The 14,463-nt window shown below is 34.9% G+C and overlaps 1 protein-coding gene and 1 pseudogene across 11 annotated transcripts; both read left to right on the top strand.

The window, feature by feature from the left end:
• Nucleotides 1-450: 450 nt before the first annotated feature.
• LOC132163437 (uncharacterized) lies at nucleotides 451-5,208 on the top strand. Of its 11 annotated transcripts, none has more exons than XR_009438297.1 (5): nucleotides 472-674; nucleotides 796-1,689; nucleotides 2,770-2,864; nucleotides 2,951-3,009; nucleotides 4,159-5,206. XR_009438297.1 is itself a non-coding variant. In XM_059573729.1 (4 exons), exons 2-4 carry the CDS (start codon nucleotides 1,620-1,622, stop codon nucleotides 4,738-4,740), a joined length of 747 nt encoding a protein of 248 aa, XP_059429712.1. In that variant the 5' UTR covers nucleotides 576-674; nucleotides 796-1,619; the 3' UTR covers nucleotides 4,741-5,197. The 11 variants fall into 11 exon arrangements, 4 of the variants coding, with proteins under 4 accessions (XP_059429712.1, XP_059429714.1, XP_059429713.1 ...); XR_009438298.1 differs by having other exon boundaries at nucleotides 4,207-5,206; XR_009438295.1 differs by lacking the exon at nucleotides 2,951-3,009 and having other exon boundaries at nucleotides 451-674; nucleotides 4,159-5,208.
• A 3,999-nt stretch (nucleotides 5,209-9,207) lies between these two features.
• LOC132162781 (uncharacterized) lies at nucleotides 9,208-10,017 on the top strand (annotated as a pseudogene).
• The last annotated feature ends 4,446 nt before the right edge of the window (nucleotides 10,018-14,463 follow it).

Here is a 14,463-nt window from a genome sequence, read left to right on the forward strand (position 1 = left end):
TTGAGTTATTGCAACCTATTGGATGGAGCAATCCCCAATGATCTTAGTTGCCTATCCTCACTTCCTTCTTTAAAGCTAAGTGGGAACAAATTTACGAGAATACCATACAGTGCTTGGCAACTTTCCAGTCTTAAATGGTTAAATGTGAGTTGTTGCAATCTATTGGATGGAGCGATCCCCAATGATCTTAGTTACTTATCCTCACTTATTTATTTAGGGCTGAGTGGGAACAAATTTACGAGAATACCATACAGTGTTTGGCAACTTTCCAGTCTTGTAAGGCTAGATTTGAGTTATTGCAACCTATTGGATGGAGCAATCCCAATGATCTTAGTTGTCTATCCCCACTTTATTCTTTAAAGCTAAGTGGGAACAAATTTATGAGAATACCAGATAGTGTGGCTCAACTTTCTTGCCTTTATACACTTGAGTTGGATGATTGTCGTTGGCTTCAAGTATTGCCGAAGCTTCCATTGCGATTAAAAGAGTTGAGTGTAAGAAATTGTCAATGGCTGGAGTTGTTTTATAACCAAATGGACATGTGGATCACTTCAAATGAAAAATTAAGGAGCAATATTGATTGCTCTGTTGTACAAGCTTATATTGATTATGATGGAAAACCCTTCAAGATCCTCCATCTACATCCACAAAGTCCTTTATGGAGTGAAGAAAGTGTGAGTCTCTTATATAGTGATCTCTTTTCTAACACGTGCACTAAATTAAGTTATAATATTGTTTTGTAATATGTAGCTTTAACATCTTTCTCTCTTCGGTTTTTAACTTTTTATTTTACAGGTCGAATATTTTGATGCTAAGGTAGCATGCGGCCCTGCGTTGGTGGGATCAGGAATCCCAGAGTGGTTCAACGATAAAAGCACTAATTCCTTTGGAACAATTCAATTGCATTCAGATTTGGGCTCAGATATGAATAGGGAGGGGTATGCTCTTTTTATTGTTTATGAATTTCATGAGCCTCACACTACTCATCCAAGAAAGAGCAGAAAACGAAAGGTGGATGAGCGGAATGGGAATTCGAATTCTACAACAATATTTGATGGCAGTAATAGTAATTTACCCAACTTTGTTTGTCATTTTCAATTCACTGATTTGGATGTTACAAAACCGTTTTTCTTTTGTGCCCCTGGAGTCCCTTCTGTTGGGCTAAACGGATTTTGGGTGTATATACCATTTTGGTGGATATTACCGACAATTTGGAGTAATAGATTTGGATCCATTAAGGCTTCAATTACAACAGACAGCCTGAATGTTGAGGTAAAGGAGTGTGGGGCGCGTTTAGTACTACGTGATGAGCATGATGCTTCGGCGTTGTACCAAGTTCTCAACACCATTTCTCCGCCACGTGCTTTGGGTTTCAAAAGTTGCGAGAAACTTTTTTCTCGTTTGTTCGATAGATATAGCTCATATTTCAAGGTCGCGGGCCCAATTAAATCTAATGTTGTAGCATCTGGATCAATTGAGTCGGTTAATTGTTAGAGGATTAAAATTCGCCTCATAAGAAACAGGTCAATGGGCATTAAGATAAAACAAAAAATGTTGACGTTTCCATCCCAGAGGATTAGACGCGAACCGACAAAGAAAAGGAGAAGAATAGCGCACGAATGACGAGCGAACACAGAGCCACCTCACTCCGCAGCTCTACAACTTCGACACTGTACAAGAGTTTTAGAGGTGCGTTTCTAATTTTACCCATTCTCTCTCTCTCTCTCTCTCTCTCTCTCGTCTATTTGACTCTAGACTTAATTTTGATATTTGGTAATTTTGTTCTTGTTTTGGTGTTGATGGTGATATGGGTTTGTGTTGCTATTTTTCCTCTTTCTTCATTCGTTTCTTTCTGTTTCGTTGCTCACAAAGTTTCTAGGAATTCAAAGTATTTTAAGTTTTCTTAGATTTAAGACAATGATAATATTCTGATTTTTCAAAGTCATATTTCTCTCTGTTAATTCTTGCTTTGTTTATTTTATTTATTATTGTCAAATTTCTCGAACTTTCTAAGTTTTCTTTTACATATATAGAGTGAAATTCAGCATTAGTACGTGGTGTTTGATAAAATGTCTCTATGGTGGTTTTTTGGTGTTCTTATTGTGAATAAAGCAGATATGAGGGGGGTTTGGCGGTGTTCTGGCACTCTTTGGTGTGCCTTTAGATGCCATTCCTTTAGATGCCATTCCTCTGTTGCTTTAGCCGCTTCCTCAAAGCTTGTTGCCAAAAACCGGTCATTTTGTGAGTCTTAGATGCCATTCCTCAGTTGCTTGGGCCGCTTTCTGAAAGCTTGTTGCAAAAATCCCCCGTCAATAGCCATGGTTCTATAAGCTTTTTTTGTTGCTTAGTGTGATAGGTAGTGCATTGACAAAAAGATTGTCAAAACTCATTTGGTGTGTGTGCCTAACTTACGGATCAAAAAAAGAAGCAACTCTTGTCATCATAATCCCTTATGCCATATGATTCAAGATAGTTAAAATTAGTGATTTATACTGAAAGAGTATGACATGGTGGCAGTAGATTTATAAAGGTAATTGAAGGATGTTGGTTTTCTATGGTATGCCTTGTTGGCCAGATCATTTATGTTGGCCGGCTTCTTGTTTACTGATATGGTAGTGTAATTAGGTTAAATTTTTGGAAAACCAGAAAATAGGATATGTGAATAACTTAATGTGGGTACATGGTGAAGTAGGCTATAGTCATACTTTATGTATTTTTACTTTTTTGTTAACATATGGATTTAATTTTGTCTTTTCTTTTGTCAGCTAGGCAAGGGACTAAGTGATATTTTGAAATCTGATTTGATAATGCGATTCATCCGCACAGTGCCATTAGCACACCATTTAGCATTATACTTACCTGAGGTATACAATAGTCTGGAGTTCCTATTTCCATTAGTACTTTACCTTCATACTCCAATTTACGAGTTCTATTGCTTATAACATACAAGGTCAATTTACTCCGGAGGATATATTGGAATTGCTACAGAGTTCAACTTTTTGCCAACGAGTAGATTCTCCACTTATTAAATAATTTGAAGCCCCACTTCTTGGGACTATATCATGCATGTCGTACTGGTAACTTTTATATTCTTAATATATAAGTCAAATTCTTCATCTTCGTTATGTTTGCTTGTTTATGCTATTTTCCATATCAAATTATAGGGAGCTCAGCAAAGTTTTGAATTATTTCCAGGGTAGAAGAAAGCTTGTAGGTTTGAGTTATTTATTTGTGTTTAGCAAGGTGATGTTGAGAACTCCTTGACACTATAGGATACTTGCATGTTTGTCAAAAAAAGCTTTTGTTGGATCCAAACGTGTGAGGGGCTGATGCTGATTTTATTTTTTGTCTGCACAATTCAGTACTTTAAAAATAATAATAATAATAATAATAATAATAAGAGAGAAGAAAAAAGGTCTTATATTACCTTATTTAGGAGTGTATTATGTAATTTTTGTTTGGTTTATCCACTCATTAACTCATGGTTATTTTGTCTTTCCTCTTTTCTTACAGTCAAATTTACTAGTTTGTCTTTTCTTGAGGCACTTGAGGATCCTGTTTTTGTTTCTGGATCGTCAAAGTCTGAGTCAAAGGAAGATGACAAGGATTTAACATCTCAATCTTGTAATCGGAATGACTCTATGGAGGACTCCCATTAGCAGATACACTTTCACGTATCTTTGTTCATTTCTTTTCTCCTTGATTCTGAAGAGTTGTTGGCTATCCTTTCAATACTCTCAAGCCTTTAGAAGGCCATTGAACAAATGGGAGAACTCAGAGTTGTTCCTTGCTTGCTTAGCATCATTAGAGAGAGCCGTAACAAGGAGAATTGCATTGCAACCCTCCAAACCATCTGTTTTAATGTGGCCTCTCGGGCCATTAATTTGTGTAGTCATTCTCAATTACCTTTTTGTATCTTCTCATTTTGTCTAGATTCAGTTTCAGCTTCATGAGTTAATTTCTATGATTCTGGAAATAAGTAAAAGGAAGCTTTATTCATAAAATTGTCTCTTGTTTTGTTTTATTTTGCTTTTACTTGTGATTTGGTGTTGTAAGGAGGAAGTCTGCATTTTTGCTGTTTTAGCGAAGAAAATTTGGATGAGACGTAATGTAGTAGTGCATGGAGGGGTATTTTCTCATCCAAATAGTTTGATACAGGTGGCAGAAGCATTACTCTTACAATTTCAGGGGAATCCGTGTGTGCAGGGAAGTAATGTGAATGGTGGGGTGGAGCCTCCTGTGTCATGGAAACCACCGGTTTTTGGAAGATTTAAAGTGAATTGGGATGTGGCTCTTGATACTAAAAACAATTGTATGGGTTTGTGTGTTATTGTAAGGGATCATAAAGGATTAATACATGCTGCACTGAGAAAAACTTTAAACTGTTTACATCCCTCAGCAATAGCGGAAGCAGTTGGAGCAGTACGAGCTGCTGAATTTTGTTGTGATTTGGGCTTGCATTACGTGGTGTTAGAAGGTGATTCTTTGATTGTGGTCCAAGATATTCTTGCCTCAGCTTGGAATTGGTGCGCTCATGGACAAATTGTGGCAGATATTAGGGTGGTTCTAAACTCTAGAAGGAGTTGGATGGTCATGCATACTAAAAGGGATGCGAATCAAGCGGCACATGGACTAGCCAAGCAAGTAGTTAGGAATCAAATGGATTGTGTTTGGATAGAGGAAATTTCCAGCTGTATTTCAAATATTGTCGTTTTAGAGCATTCTACTCTTTCTATTTAGAGTGTTTAGCTCTAGATGTTTATTGGTATTATAATGAGACGAGATTTATTCAAAAAAAAAAAAAATGGTCCAATACATACAACCTTGGATATTATTGGTAGCAACAAAAATGTTGGTTTCTTTAGCCACATCCCTATTTCTCACATATGGAGAAGGATAATCATTATGGAATGAAGATGATCAAGATCAAGCCCACCGAAGTAGAATTGGATGAAGATTTTGCAAAAGTTAATGGATTGGATCCAGCTAATTCAGGATCTAGGAAATCTGGTCTGAACAATAAAGTAAGCTATGATGCTAGTGATGCTCTGATGATTGGAAAGTCTTGCAAGAAGATGTGTAGTAGTACCGGTGATTCTGGAATCGTAAATAATTGTATACAATTTTACGATTATATACATCTCTTCCATTGGATCTTGCTTCCAAATTTAATCAGCGAAAACACTTGAGGAAGAATACTATATCAATGGTCGGTCATTTGATGAATTACCTATTTTTGTATCCTGAGAATTTACATTTTTTTTTGTTTTTGAAATTGTAGGAGAGTATATTAATATTTAAATATTGCTCTAGCCTAAAAACCTAAATTAATAGGCTTGGGTCCACTTAAATATACAAACTATTTTCCTTTTATGAGACACAACACTCGCAACAAAAACTTCCTAACAATCTATTGTATTTAGCATATATAAAGACCGGCCGGTGATATATATATATATATAGTTGAATAAAACAGTTAAAATAAAAAGTTCAATCAAAGAATTAATAAAAAAAAATTACAAAATAAAATCAGCCTATACAAAGAAATATAAATTATTCAGACAAATAGGAAATCACTTTTGATTTCTCTAAAACTTGATCGTCACGTAGGCCACCCCACCCCAGCAATTTTTGTAATTTCGATCCCAACAAATTACCCCGAATCCAACGAAATTTGCAAGACATTTCCTTCTCTACTTTCGTGGACAAGTGAAGTTACTTTATTGGTAGAGTTATAACTTATAACCTGCAAGTTTCCTCGTTTAATTTTGAGCCTTTCCTTTCTGGCTGCATCTTGATATATTGGTATTCCTTGGCTTTCGTTGTGTTCGTGAATAGTCAAGACTGAGCCATATATGCAGACGCGCTGCCTATATGGTTCAAGACCCCACTTGGCAGTCTATGACTATATATACAATGAGTCCACCACAACCAACCAAAAATCAGTCTTTATAGATATTTGCTTTTTGATGAGCATAGCAGCCTGCCTTGCAATCGTTTTCTGACAACCTATAATTCAGGACTTATCAATATATTTTTAATGGGTTAAATACTAATATTCCCTGAATTTTCGTTGCTTTATTTTTTTCTTTTTTATGGTTTAATTTTTATTACAAGAGGTCCTTATAGTTTTGATAATAGACCAAATTACAGGAGGTCCTTGTAGTTTTAATCCCTGTAGTTTACCCAAGAAAAGACTAGTCTTCATCTCAACAAAAATAAAAAAAGAGAGAAAATCATATAAGCACATCTTCATCCCGATCAATGTAAGACGTCACAAATCATCTACATTGTACCTTTTTTCATGTCATACAAGCTTCTTATAAATCATTGTAATTTACGCATATAAATGTCTTCCTCCAACTCACAATGAAAAAAATGTCATCTTCACATCTAAGTTAACTGCCCAAGATTGTTCATCTCTCGCCCATCTTTATTCATATTTTTAAATAATTTATTATTAGATTTATAAAACCCACGTGGATTTGAAAAAGAAATAGATATATAGGTCTTACAAATTTAATTGTAAATTTGAAAAGAGATGGATAAAAAATTGAAAAATAGCAAATTAAACAGATTTGGTTAGTTTGTCACGTCGTCATCAATAAATAATAATGACTCATATCACTTTATAAATAAAAAACTAAAAAATTAAAAATTAATATTTAAAAAAGAGGGGGAGGGAGAGTTGGCTGGACGACATTTCCTTAGACATTTCATGCGGTAAATATAACGCGTTGACTTCAAGTCTTCTACTATTTATTTATTATAATTATTATTATTTTTATTATGTTCTCGGCCAGTGTTTGGGCGTTTCCATCAGGGTTAAGAAGTAGCTTTGAAAGTTCAGAGAAAAAGACATTTAATTCAAGTCTTCCTTCCTTCTATAATGTCTAGGACCTAAAAAAAAAAAAAAAAACCGGCCAGAAACTTTTGCCACTCTTTGGAACCAAAATGACATGAATTTAATTATTTTTCTTATTATAAGGAAAAGAAAATAAATTAACAAGCAACTTAATATTAAAGAAATAGCCCATGTGCCTTGGATGATGATGAGCACATTGAAGCATGCCCGTTGTTAGGATTTCACCCAATTTCAACATGCCAAGTCGGTTCATTCATTGGACCATTGCATTTAAATTTCGGCTTGGGTCTGCTTCTTAGTATTTGCTGTAGTCGTTACTATACAAAATTGCAATTTGTTGGTAAGGTACATTATTAACAAAATTGAAAAATTGAAGAGACATCGCAAATAATAAGGTGGTAATTAAATTAAGGAGCCCAAGTGTAATTTCCTGTTTTCTTATTATGTTGTTGTTTTATATATTTATTTTATGATATCGTTTTAATCTGTATCTTCTATGAGCCTAACTTGATAGTTGAGACTGAAGATATATCATCACAATCACCTAAAACCATGTGTGAAAAAAATTTATGAATATTAATTATAGTAACTAAAATATCTTAAAAGTAAGGATATTTCCTTTAAGCCAAGTCCTTAAAGGAAATATATGTAATGTTGTAGCATCTCTGTCAATTGGGTAGCTTCCAGATTGGTTGAATCAATGCAATCGCATTGCGAGATAGAATTTAATCAGACAATAAGACGCTGCGCCCATTCATCAATTGTCGAAGCGAACCAAAAGCAGCAACCTCCTGCCCCCCTCTTCTTGGTCCGTAACTGAAAATTTGGTGGCAATACTTGGTTTCAGGACATTTACCAGGTGATTTGGTTGCTATTATCACAATTATTGTGCTTAATTTTATTTTATTTATTTTTTGTAATGGGTTTTTGTCCCCCGCTTTTTATGTGATTATATAATATTACTTACAGGAGCCAGTTAATGGTTAGTATCTTTTGAAAAAAAATCAAACGTCTAAAAAGTAACCGAGTGCCCTTTTCCATCCGAGAGGATAGAGGCAAAGCGATAAAGAAAAGGAGAAGCACAGCGCAGGAATGGCGAGCGAGGGTAGAGATGGCAGCGAACACATACGCATGTCACTCCGCAACTCTAGACCTTTGACACTGTAGAAGAGTTCTGGTGGTGCATTTCCAATTTTACCCCCCCTCTCTCTCTCTCTCTCTCTCTCTCTCTTTGTCTCGTTGTGTATTTGATTTTAGGCTTAATTTTGATATTCGGCAATTTTTATTTTTTTTTCATGTTTTGGTGTTGATGGTGATATGGGTTCGTGTTTGTACTTTTCCTCTTTGTTGATTCGTGTCTTTCTGTTCGGTTGCTGAGAAAGTTTCGAGGAATTGAAAGTGTTTGAAGTTTTCCTAGATCCAAGACAAAGATAATATTTTGATTTTTCCAAGTCCTTTTTCTATAAAAAGTACCATTTGATCGAAAATCAAATGGAACAATTCAAATGCATACAGATTTTGATTGGGCTCATGATTCATTTGAGTGGAAAGGGTTATGCTCTTTTTATTGTTTATCAATTTCATGAGCCTCACTCACAGTCACACTTACCCAAGAAAGAGAAGAAAACAAGAGGTCCATGAGCATGGGAATTTGAATTTTAGAATATTTGATGGTAGTTATCCTAATTTTATCTACTTTGTTTGTCAAATTCCAGGTGATTTGGTTGCTATTATAACCTCCAGAAAGCACTAGCAAAAGTAGAATAATGAAGAAACCCCATATCATTTTGAACTAACTAAAATGCACCTGACTCTGCTTTCAGGCACTCGGCTGTAGAAAATCCTCTCGCATCCTATTATGCACAAGATTTCCTTCCCATTCCTCGTTTGTTTAAATATTGTACAGTGAGGATATTTTTACAAGTAAGCAACTCTGCTCCAAACCAACCTTTTTGCTTATAAATGAAACATCTTGATCACGTCAATATAACTTGCAGATTATTTTTGAGGGTGCAGGAATTGATAGATGAGATGGGTGTGTATAAAAGATGGGTACGGTGAAAGTGATCTCAAGAACTGGCTGTCCAATTGAAGCTAGGAACCAGGTTTTATAAAATTGGAATGTCACTTGGAACTTACCCAGTTTGGGCTTGCCTCAAATACATTATACATACCACACAGGTAGGCTACTCTTTCCCACTTCTATTTTCATGCCATTTTTGGTTTAATCTCTCGTCCATTTGTTTTTGTTTTGGAGCCAATTTGGTTCTCTCCTGTACAAAACACTTTGAAGAAAAGGGATGTTGCATCAATAAGTGACCAGAATTTTATGAAATTGTTGTATTAAATGTTGCGGGCTAGCTGGTGTGACTCTAGTGGTTCCAGTGATCAATTTTTGGTGGCCGTCTTTTCCTCCGAAACTGATGAATGAGGTGTACAAGAAGCAACTAAAGAGAGATCAATGGAAACTCTGGATTGGGCACTATGCCCCTGGACTAGTCTACTGGTGGATGACCCAGAAGGCAGAAGTGGTTCCCTTATTGTTCTATCTTGCAAAGACACCCTATTCTTTTTAACAAACGCGATGTAGAAACCATCCAGAAAATGTCACAAGTGCCAATGCCTAATGAGGTAAAGCTTCCCTTTACTTGTTTAGTGATGGTTTATGGCCAGTTATGACAAAATCATGTGTTTTTGTGTATGCAGCATAAGGTGAGACAACAAGGGGTCTACGAATCACTGCATAGAGACATAATAGTGCATTTTGGGAACTGGGAATTCGACCCAATGGAGATTAAAAATCCATTCCCTAACAATGAGGCCTCTGTTCATCTCCGGCATAGTCATGAAGATAAACTTGTGCCATATGAAATGCAGCGATATTTGGTGAAGAAGCTCCCCTGGATCAGGTATCATGAGGTTCCTGATGGAGGGCATCTAATGATTCACGAGAGTGGTTTGTGTGAGGCTCTGTTCAGGCCCTTCAGGGAACTCTTGCTTGGAGAAGAACCCTCTATCATAGAGGCCTGCTTCATCCAAAGTCGTGTCAAGAAATATGCTTGTATTGGTATATATGCCCATATGATATGGCCAATAAAATTCAAGTATAATGATTTGTTTGTTTATTTATTTTAGCTTAATAATTTTATGTACGTCATATATTCAACCTTTTGTAAAAAAAAATTAGTTTCATCGACTTTAGGAAACACAACTCCAAGGAAAGGGTTAGGTAAAAAAAAAAAAAAATCCTTTCTCTGTATTTAGCAAATCATTAGGAGACCTATAAACATGGGTTTGTTCTTAAAAAAAATAATAATAATAATGAAAAAAGGTAGTTCCTTTAATCCTTAGGCTATTTTCCAGTTTGCATTGGATACACCGTTCAGAACTGGGTGGAATAATAAGCACAGTAACTTGACTCACAAAGATGAGGCTTGTGGGAGGACTAGAGTGCTCTCAGAATTAATGAATTTTTCAATATCTCGGAAGAAAAAGATCTTTTTAATAATTCTTTTCAATCTGGCCCAAAAAAAAAAAAAAAAAAAAAAAAAACTATTTTTTTCAATAGGTAACAGTAATTAATGAAGACCTTTTGGTTTTTTAAATTCTTCCATTGTCCCAATTTCAACATCCTGGCTTTCAAGCCCAAAGCCCGTTGAGCGATCTTGATTCAATGTCTGGTCTTGGTGAATTAAACTGATAATTTTGTAATTGAAGATTACCGCCGCTAGCAGGTTAGTGATCACAGGAGGTAATAGGCTAAGGATTGAATTCGTGTTCATTTCTCATGTCGATTGCCAAGTACTTGTCCCTATTAGCTAAATGTCAGCAAGTGAAGCCCGATGCAATCAATTCATTGCTTCCCAAGCCTAAACTTCAGAAAAATAATGTGTCAACCGTATTGAGTCATCCTAGTGTTTCACTCATAGTCTTACACAATGGGTATGGGGAACGTCCCCCTATTGACATGTCACTACCCAGTGTCACATTCATGGTCACCTCACACTTCTAATCTCAGGATTTGTGGGGTTAGAGGATCAATTTCAATAAAACCTAGTCTGTATAAATAGCCAAGGGGACCTCAGATATGAGGATTCCAACACTCTTTTCTCAATTATTTTGTGATTCACCTCATGAAAGTAAATACTGACTTTAGCATCGGAACTATCTCCTATGCTTGACTTGTTTGAATCATGAATGGAGAAACTGCAGCCATAACAGCCTAGATCAACAATGTCTGGGAATGAGCAAGGGACCATGACCTGCTTTGCAAACGATGCCTATGGACAAGTAATGGGCCCCGAATGGAATGGTAAGGTTTTTTTTCAAAATACATTTTATGGGCTAATGGAAAGTAACGGAACAATAGTAGAATCTTAAAGTTGGATTTCTGTTGGTTTGTGAAGAGGTTGTGACTATTCCTCTAGCTGAGGGCCAATTATTGACATTTCCAATTTTTTAACTCCACCATTACAATTGCTAGGTGAGTACATGAGTAACATTTAGCTATTAAATCAGCAGCTGCTCTTGAGGTGAAGTCTCTCATTCTAGAAGGGGATACAATCAACATCATCTTAACCATTCAAAATCCAGATCTCTTCAAGGACTGGAACTTTGCTTCTATTATTTCGGATATCAACTTTTTCTTACTATCTTTTCATAGCTGGAAAGCTAGTAAAGTTTCTAAAAGTATTAATGTTCGAGCACATTTGTTAGCTAGATGGCTGCTTCCAACCTAGTGTTCAGAAGCATTCTCAATTGGTCTCCTATTCTTTCTTCCATTTGGATCAAGAACGGAAAAAATCTCCCCTTGTAATCCTTTCCTCATTCGTTTAGAAAAAAAAAAAAAAAAAAAAACAATTAACATACTTATTATTAGGGTGCGTTTGGAATTACAATTTCACAAAAATAATTTATGTTTGGGGTAATTACCTTTTTCCTCATAAACTACAACACATTGTCACTTTTCCCCCATGAACTACCAACTGTACCGCCCATCAAACTACCATTTTGTGTCCAAAACTCCTATTCTGTCAGTCAAAGATATTAATTTAGATGGTCAACCTGTTACTTTGTCCCCATGAACTACAACGCATTGTCACTTTACCCACATGAACTACAATGCATTGTCACTTTGACCGTCTAAGTTAATGCCTTTAATATTACTTTAGATAGGATATTACCCAAAAATTGTAGGTCAGTTTAATATTTTAACTTATCATTTGATTTTAATTGTTTGCGTTTTGCTTTAATGACTGACTACTATTTTTTATGTACACCTGATTTGTTCCGGACACGAATGTAGAAACTGGAGTCACCGCAGCCTAGAATATAAACAATGTCTAGGAATGAGCTTTGATAACCAGATCGATAAGACCAATTTCTAATGGGATCCATTCAATTTCGTAACCCACAAGTTAAGTTTTTAAAAATAAGCTTTGAATTGCTGTAAAAAGCAATCATGCAAAGCTATTGTTTCTTCTTTGATTCTTACACCATTTTTAATTACTCTGCTTTTTGACTCCAAAAGAGAGATTTAAAACCGTGTTGAATGGGAAAGCCAGAAAACATGGCGTGTTGTCAGTTGTGGGCTCTTTGTGCTACGGAGCCCAAGAAATTGCAGGGAGAGTGTAAACTGCGATTGGTAGCTTTAGCTTAGCCTGGGTTCCCCCATCGCAAAAAGAGATTCAAATCTTTAAAGTTAATGATTTTAATGGTATTTGTTTTATGCATAGGGTTTTAGCTTTTTATTTTAAGGGAAATCGAATATGTGTGTAACCGCGACCATTCTTTCACGCGCGCATTTTAATTATGTTTCCTTCCTTCGGTGCCTTCCAGGTGATTGCTGCCTCTTTGCCACGTGGCGTCCCTGGAACTTGCGGAAATGTCCTTCCCCCGTCCAACTTTTCCCCATCTTTTTTTTTATATATATATATTTCTCCCTACTCACTCCAAATCATCACTGCCATCCCAAGCAACCCCTCCCCTCTTTTCGAATAAAATATTACTCTCTTATTTTTTTAATTTTTTTGTTTTTTTCCTCCATTTTTTGTTTTTTTTTTTAAAAAAAATTTTGAATTGGTCACCTTTAACTATGGAATTTTACATCATCAGGATTGTTACAATCTACTTTATTAGTTTATATTCTTTTTAAAAAATTGTAAATAAGTGTATGATAAAATTACAGTTTAACCGCAAACAATCTAATAGTGTTAAATTAATTACTGCTAACACACTTAACCGTGTTTGGGAAAATATTATCAATTGAGTGGTAGTTTGAGGAAGATATGCGAACTTTACCCCAATTTTTTTTCAATCTGGCCCAAAATGAAAAACCTATTTTTTCAATAGGTAACAGTAATGAATAACCTTTTGATTTTTTAAAATTCTTTAATTGTCCCATTTTCAACATCCCGGCATTCATGCCCAAGGCCCGTTGAGCGATCCCGATTCAATGTCCCACCTTGGTTAATTAAATTGATAATTTTGTAATTGGAGATTCTCACCGCTAGCAGGTTGCCAATCACAGATGACAACAGACTAAGAATTGAAAGTAAATGATGTGAATAGTAATAAAAATTAAATGATGTGATATAAAAAATGAATAATTTGATATAAAAGTAAGAATGTTTTTTTTTAAAAAAAATGAAGTGAATAGTGTGGTGGAATGTGAGGGGTTTAACAAACAAGGCCTAAGACTTTACAAAAAAAAAAAAAAGAATGACAAATAAAATAAAATAATACTAAAATTAATTAGTGTGCTTAAGAGGTAGGTCTGGAATTTATTAGTGTAGTAGTGCTGAAATTTATTTGACAGTGTGAAAACTAGGCATGCCTTTTTTAGCCAATGTACTAATTAAAATGCAACACCTTTAATTAATTTTTTTAAAAAAAATTAGGTAACTTCTTTTTTATTTTGTTCTTTCATTTCTTCTTCTAATTCAAATTTTTTTTTTTTTTTTTGGAAGCATTCAACTAACACCTATTGTGTTTGGTTTGTTTCTAAGAAATCCCTTAAGATAATGTTGATTCCTAAAAAGTTGCTCATTTTTCTTAGACCTTATTAATTGTGCGTATTTTATTTTTCCATTAGTTTATATTATTATGTATTTGACACCTTTATATTAAAATCTTGAATATTTACTTTGATTATTAGATTTTTTTTTTGGCAACTTTAATTTTACATAAATGCGCGAACACCAATAGAGGATCATATATATATATATATATATATATATAAGTTCTTTTTGTGTCTGTCACTCTTGTGTTTATAAAAAAAATGATGTGACTCTTAAAATTACTATTTGATCAAAATTCAATAATGATTAATTACAAGTCTAATAGTAATTTTAAGAGCCACATCATTCTTAAAAAAAACTCAAGAAAAACTTTTAAGATTACTCAAGATAGCAATATTGCTCGAAGATTGTAGGTCAGTTTAATATTTTAACTTATTGTTTGATTTTAATTGTTTGCGTTTTGCTTTAATGAGTGACTACTACTTTCTATGTGCACCTTATTTGTTCCGGGCACGAATGGAGAAACTGCAGTAACATTAGCCAAGGTAGAAGATAAACAATGTCTGGGAATGAGCTTTG

Source organism: Corylus avellana, chromosome ca10 (assembly GCF_901000735.1).
Source record: "Corylus avellana chromosome ca10, CavTom2PMs-1.0".
Classification (NCBI taxonomy): domain Eukaryota; kingdom Viridiplantae; phylum Streptophyta; class Magnoliopsida; order Fagales; family Betulaceae; genus Corylus; species Corylus avellana.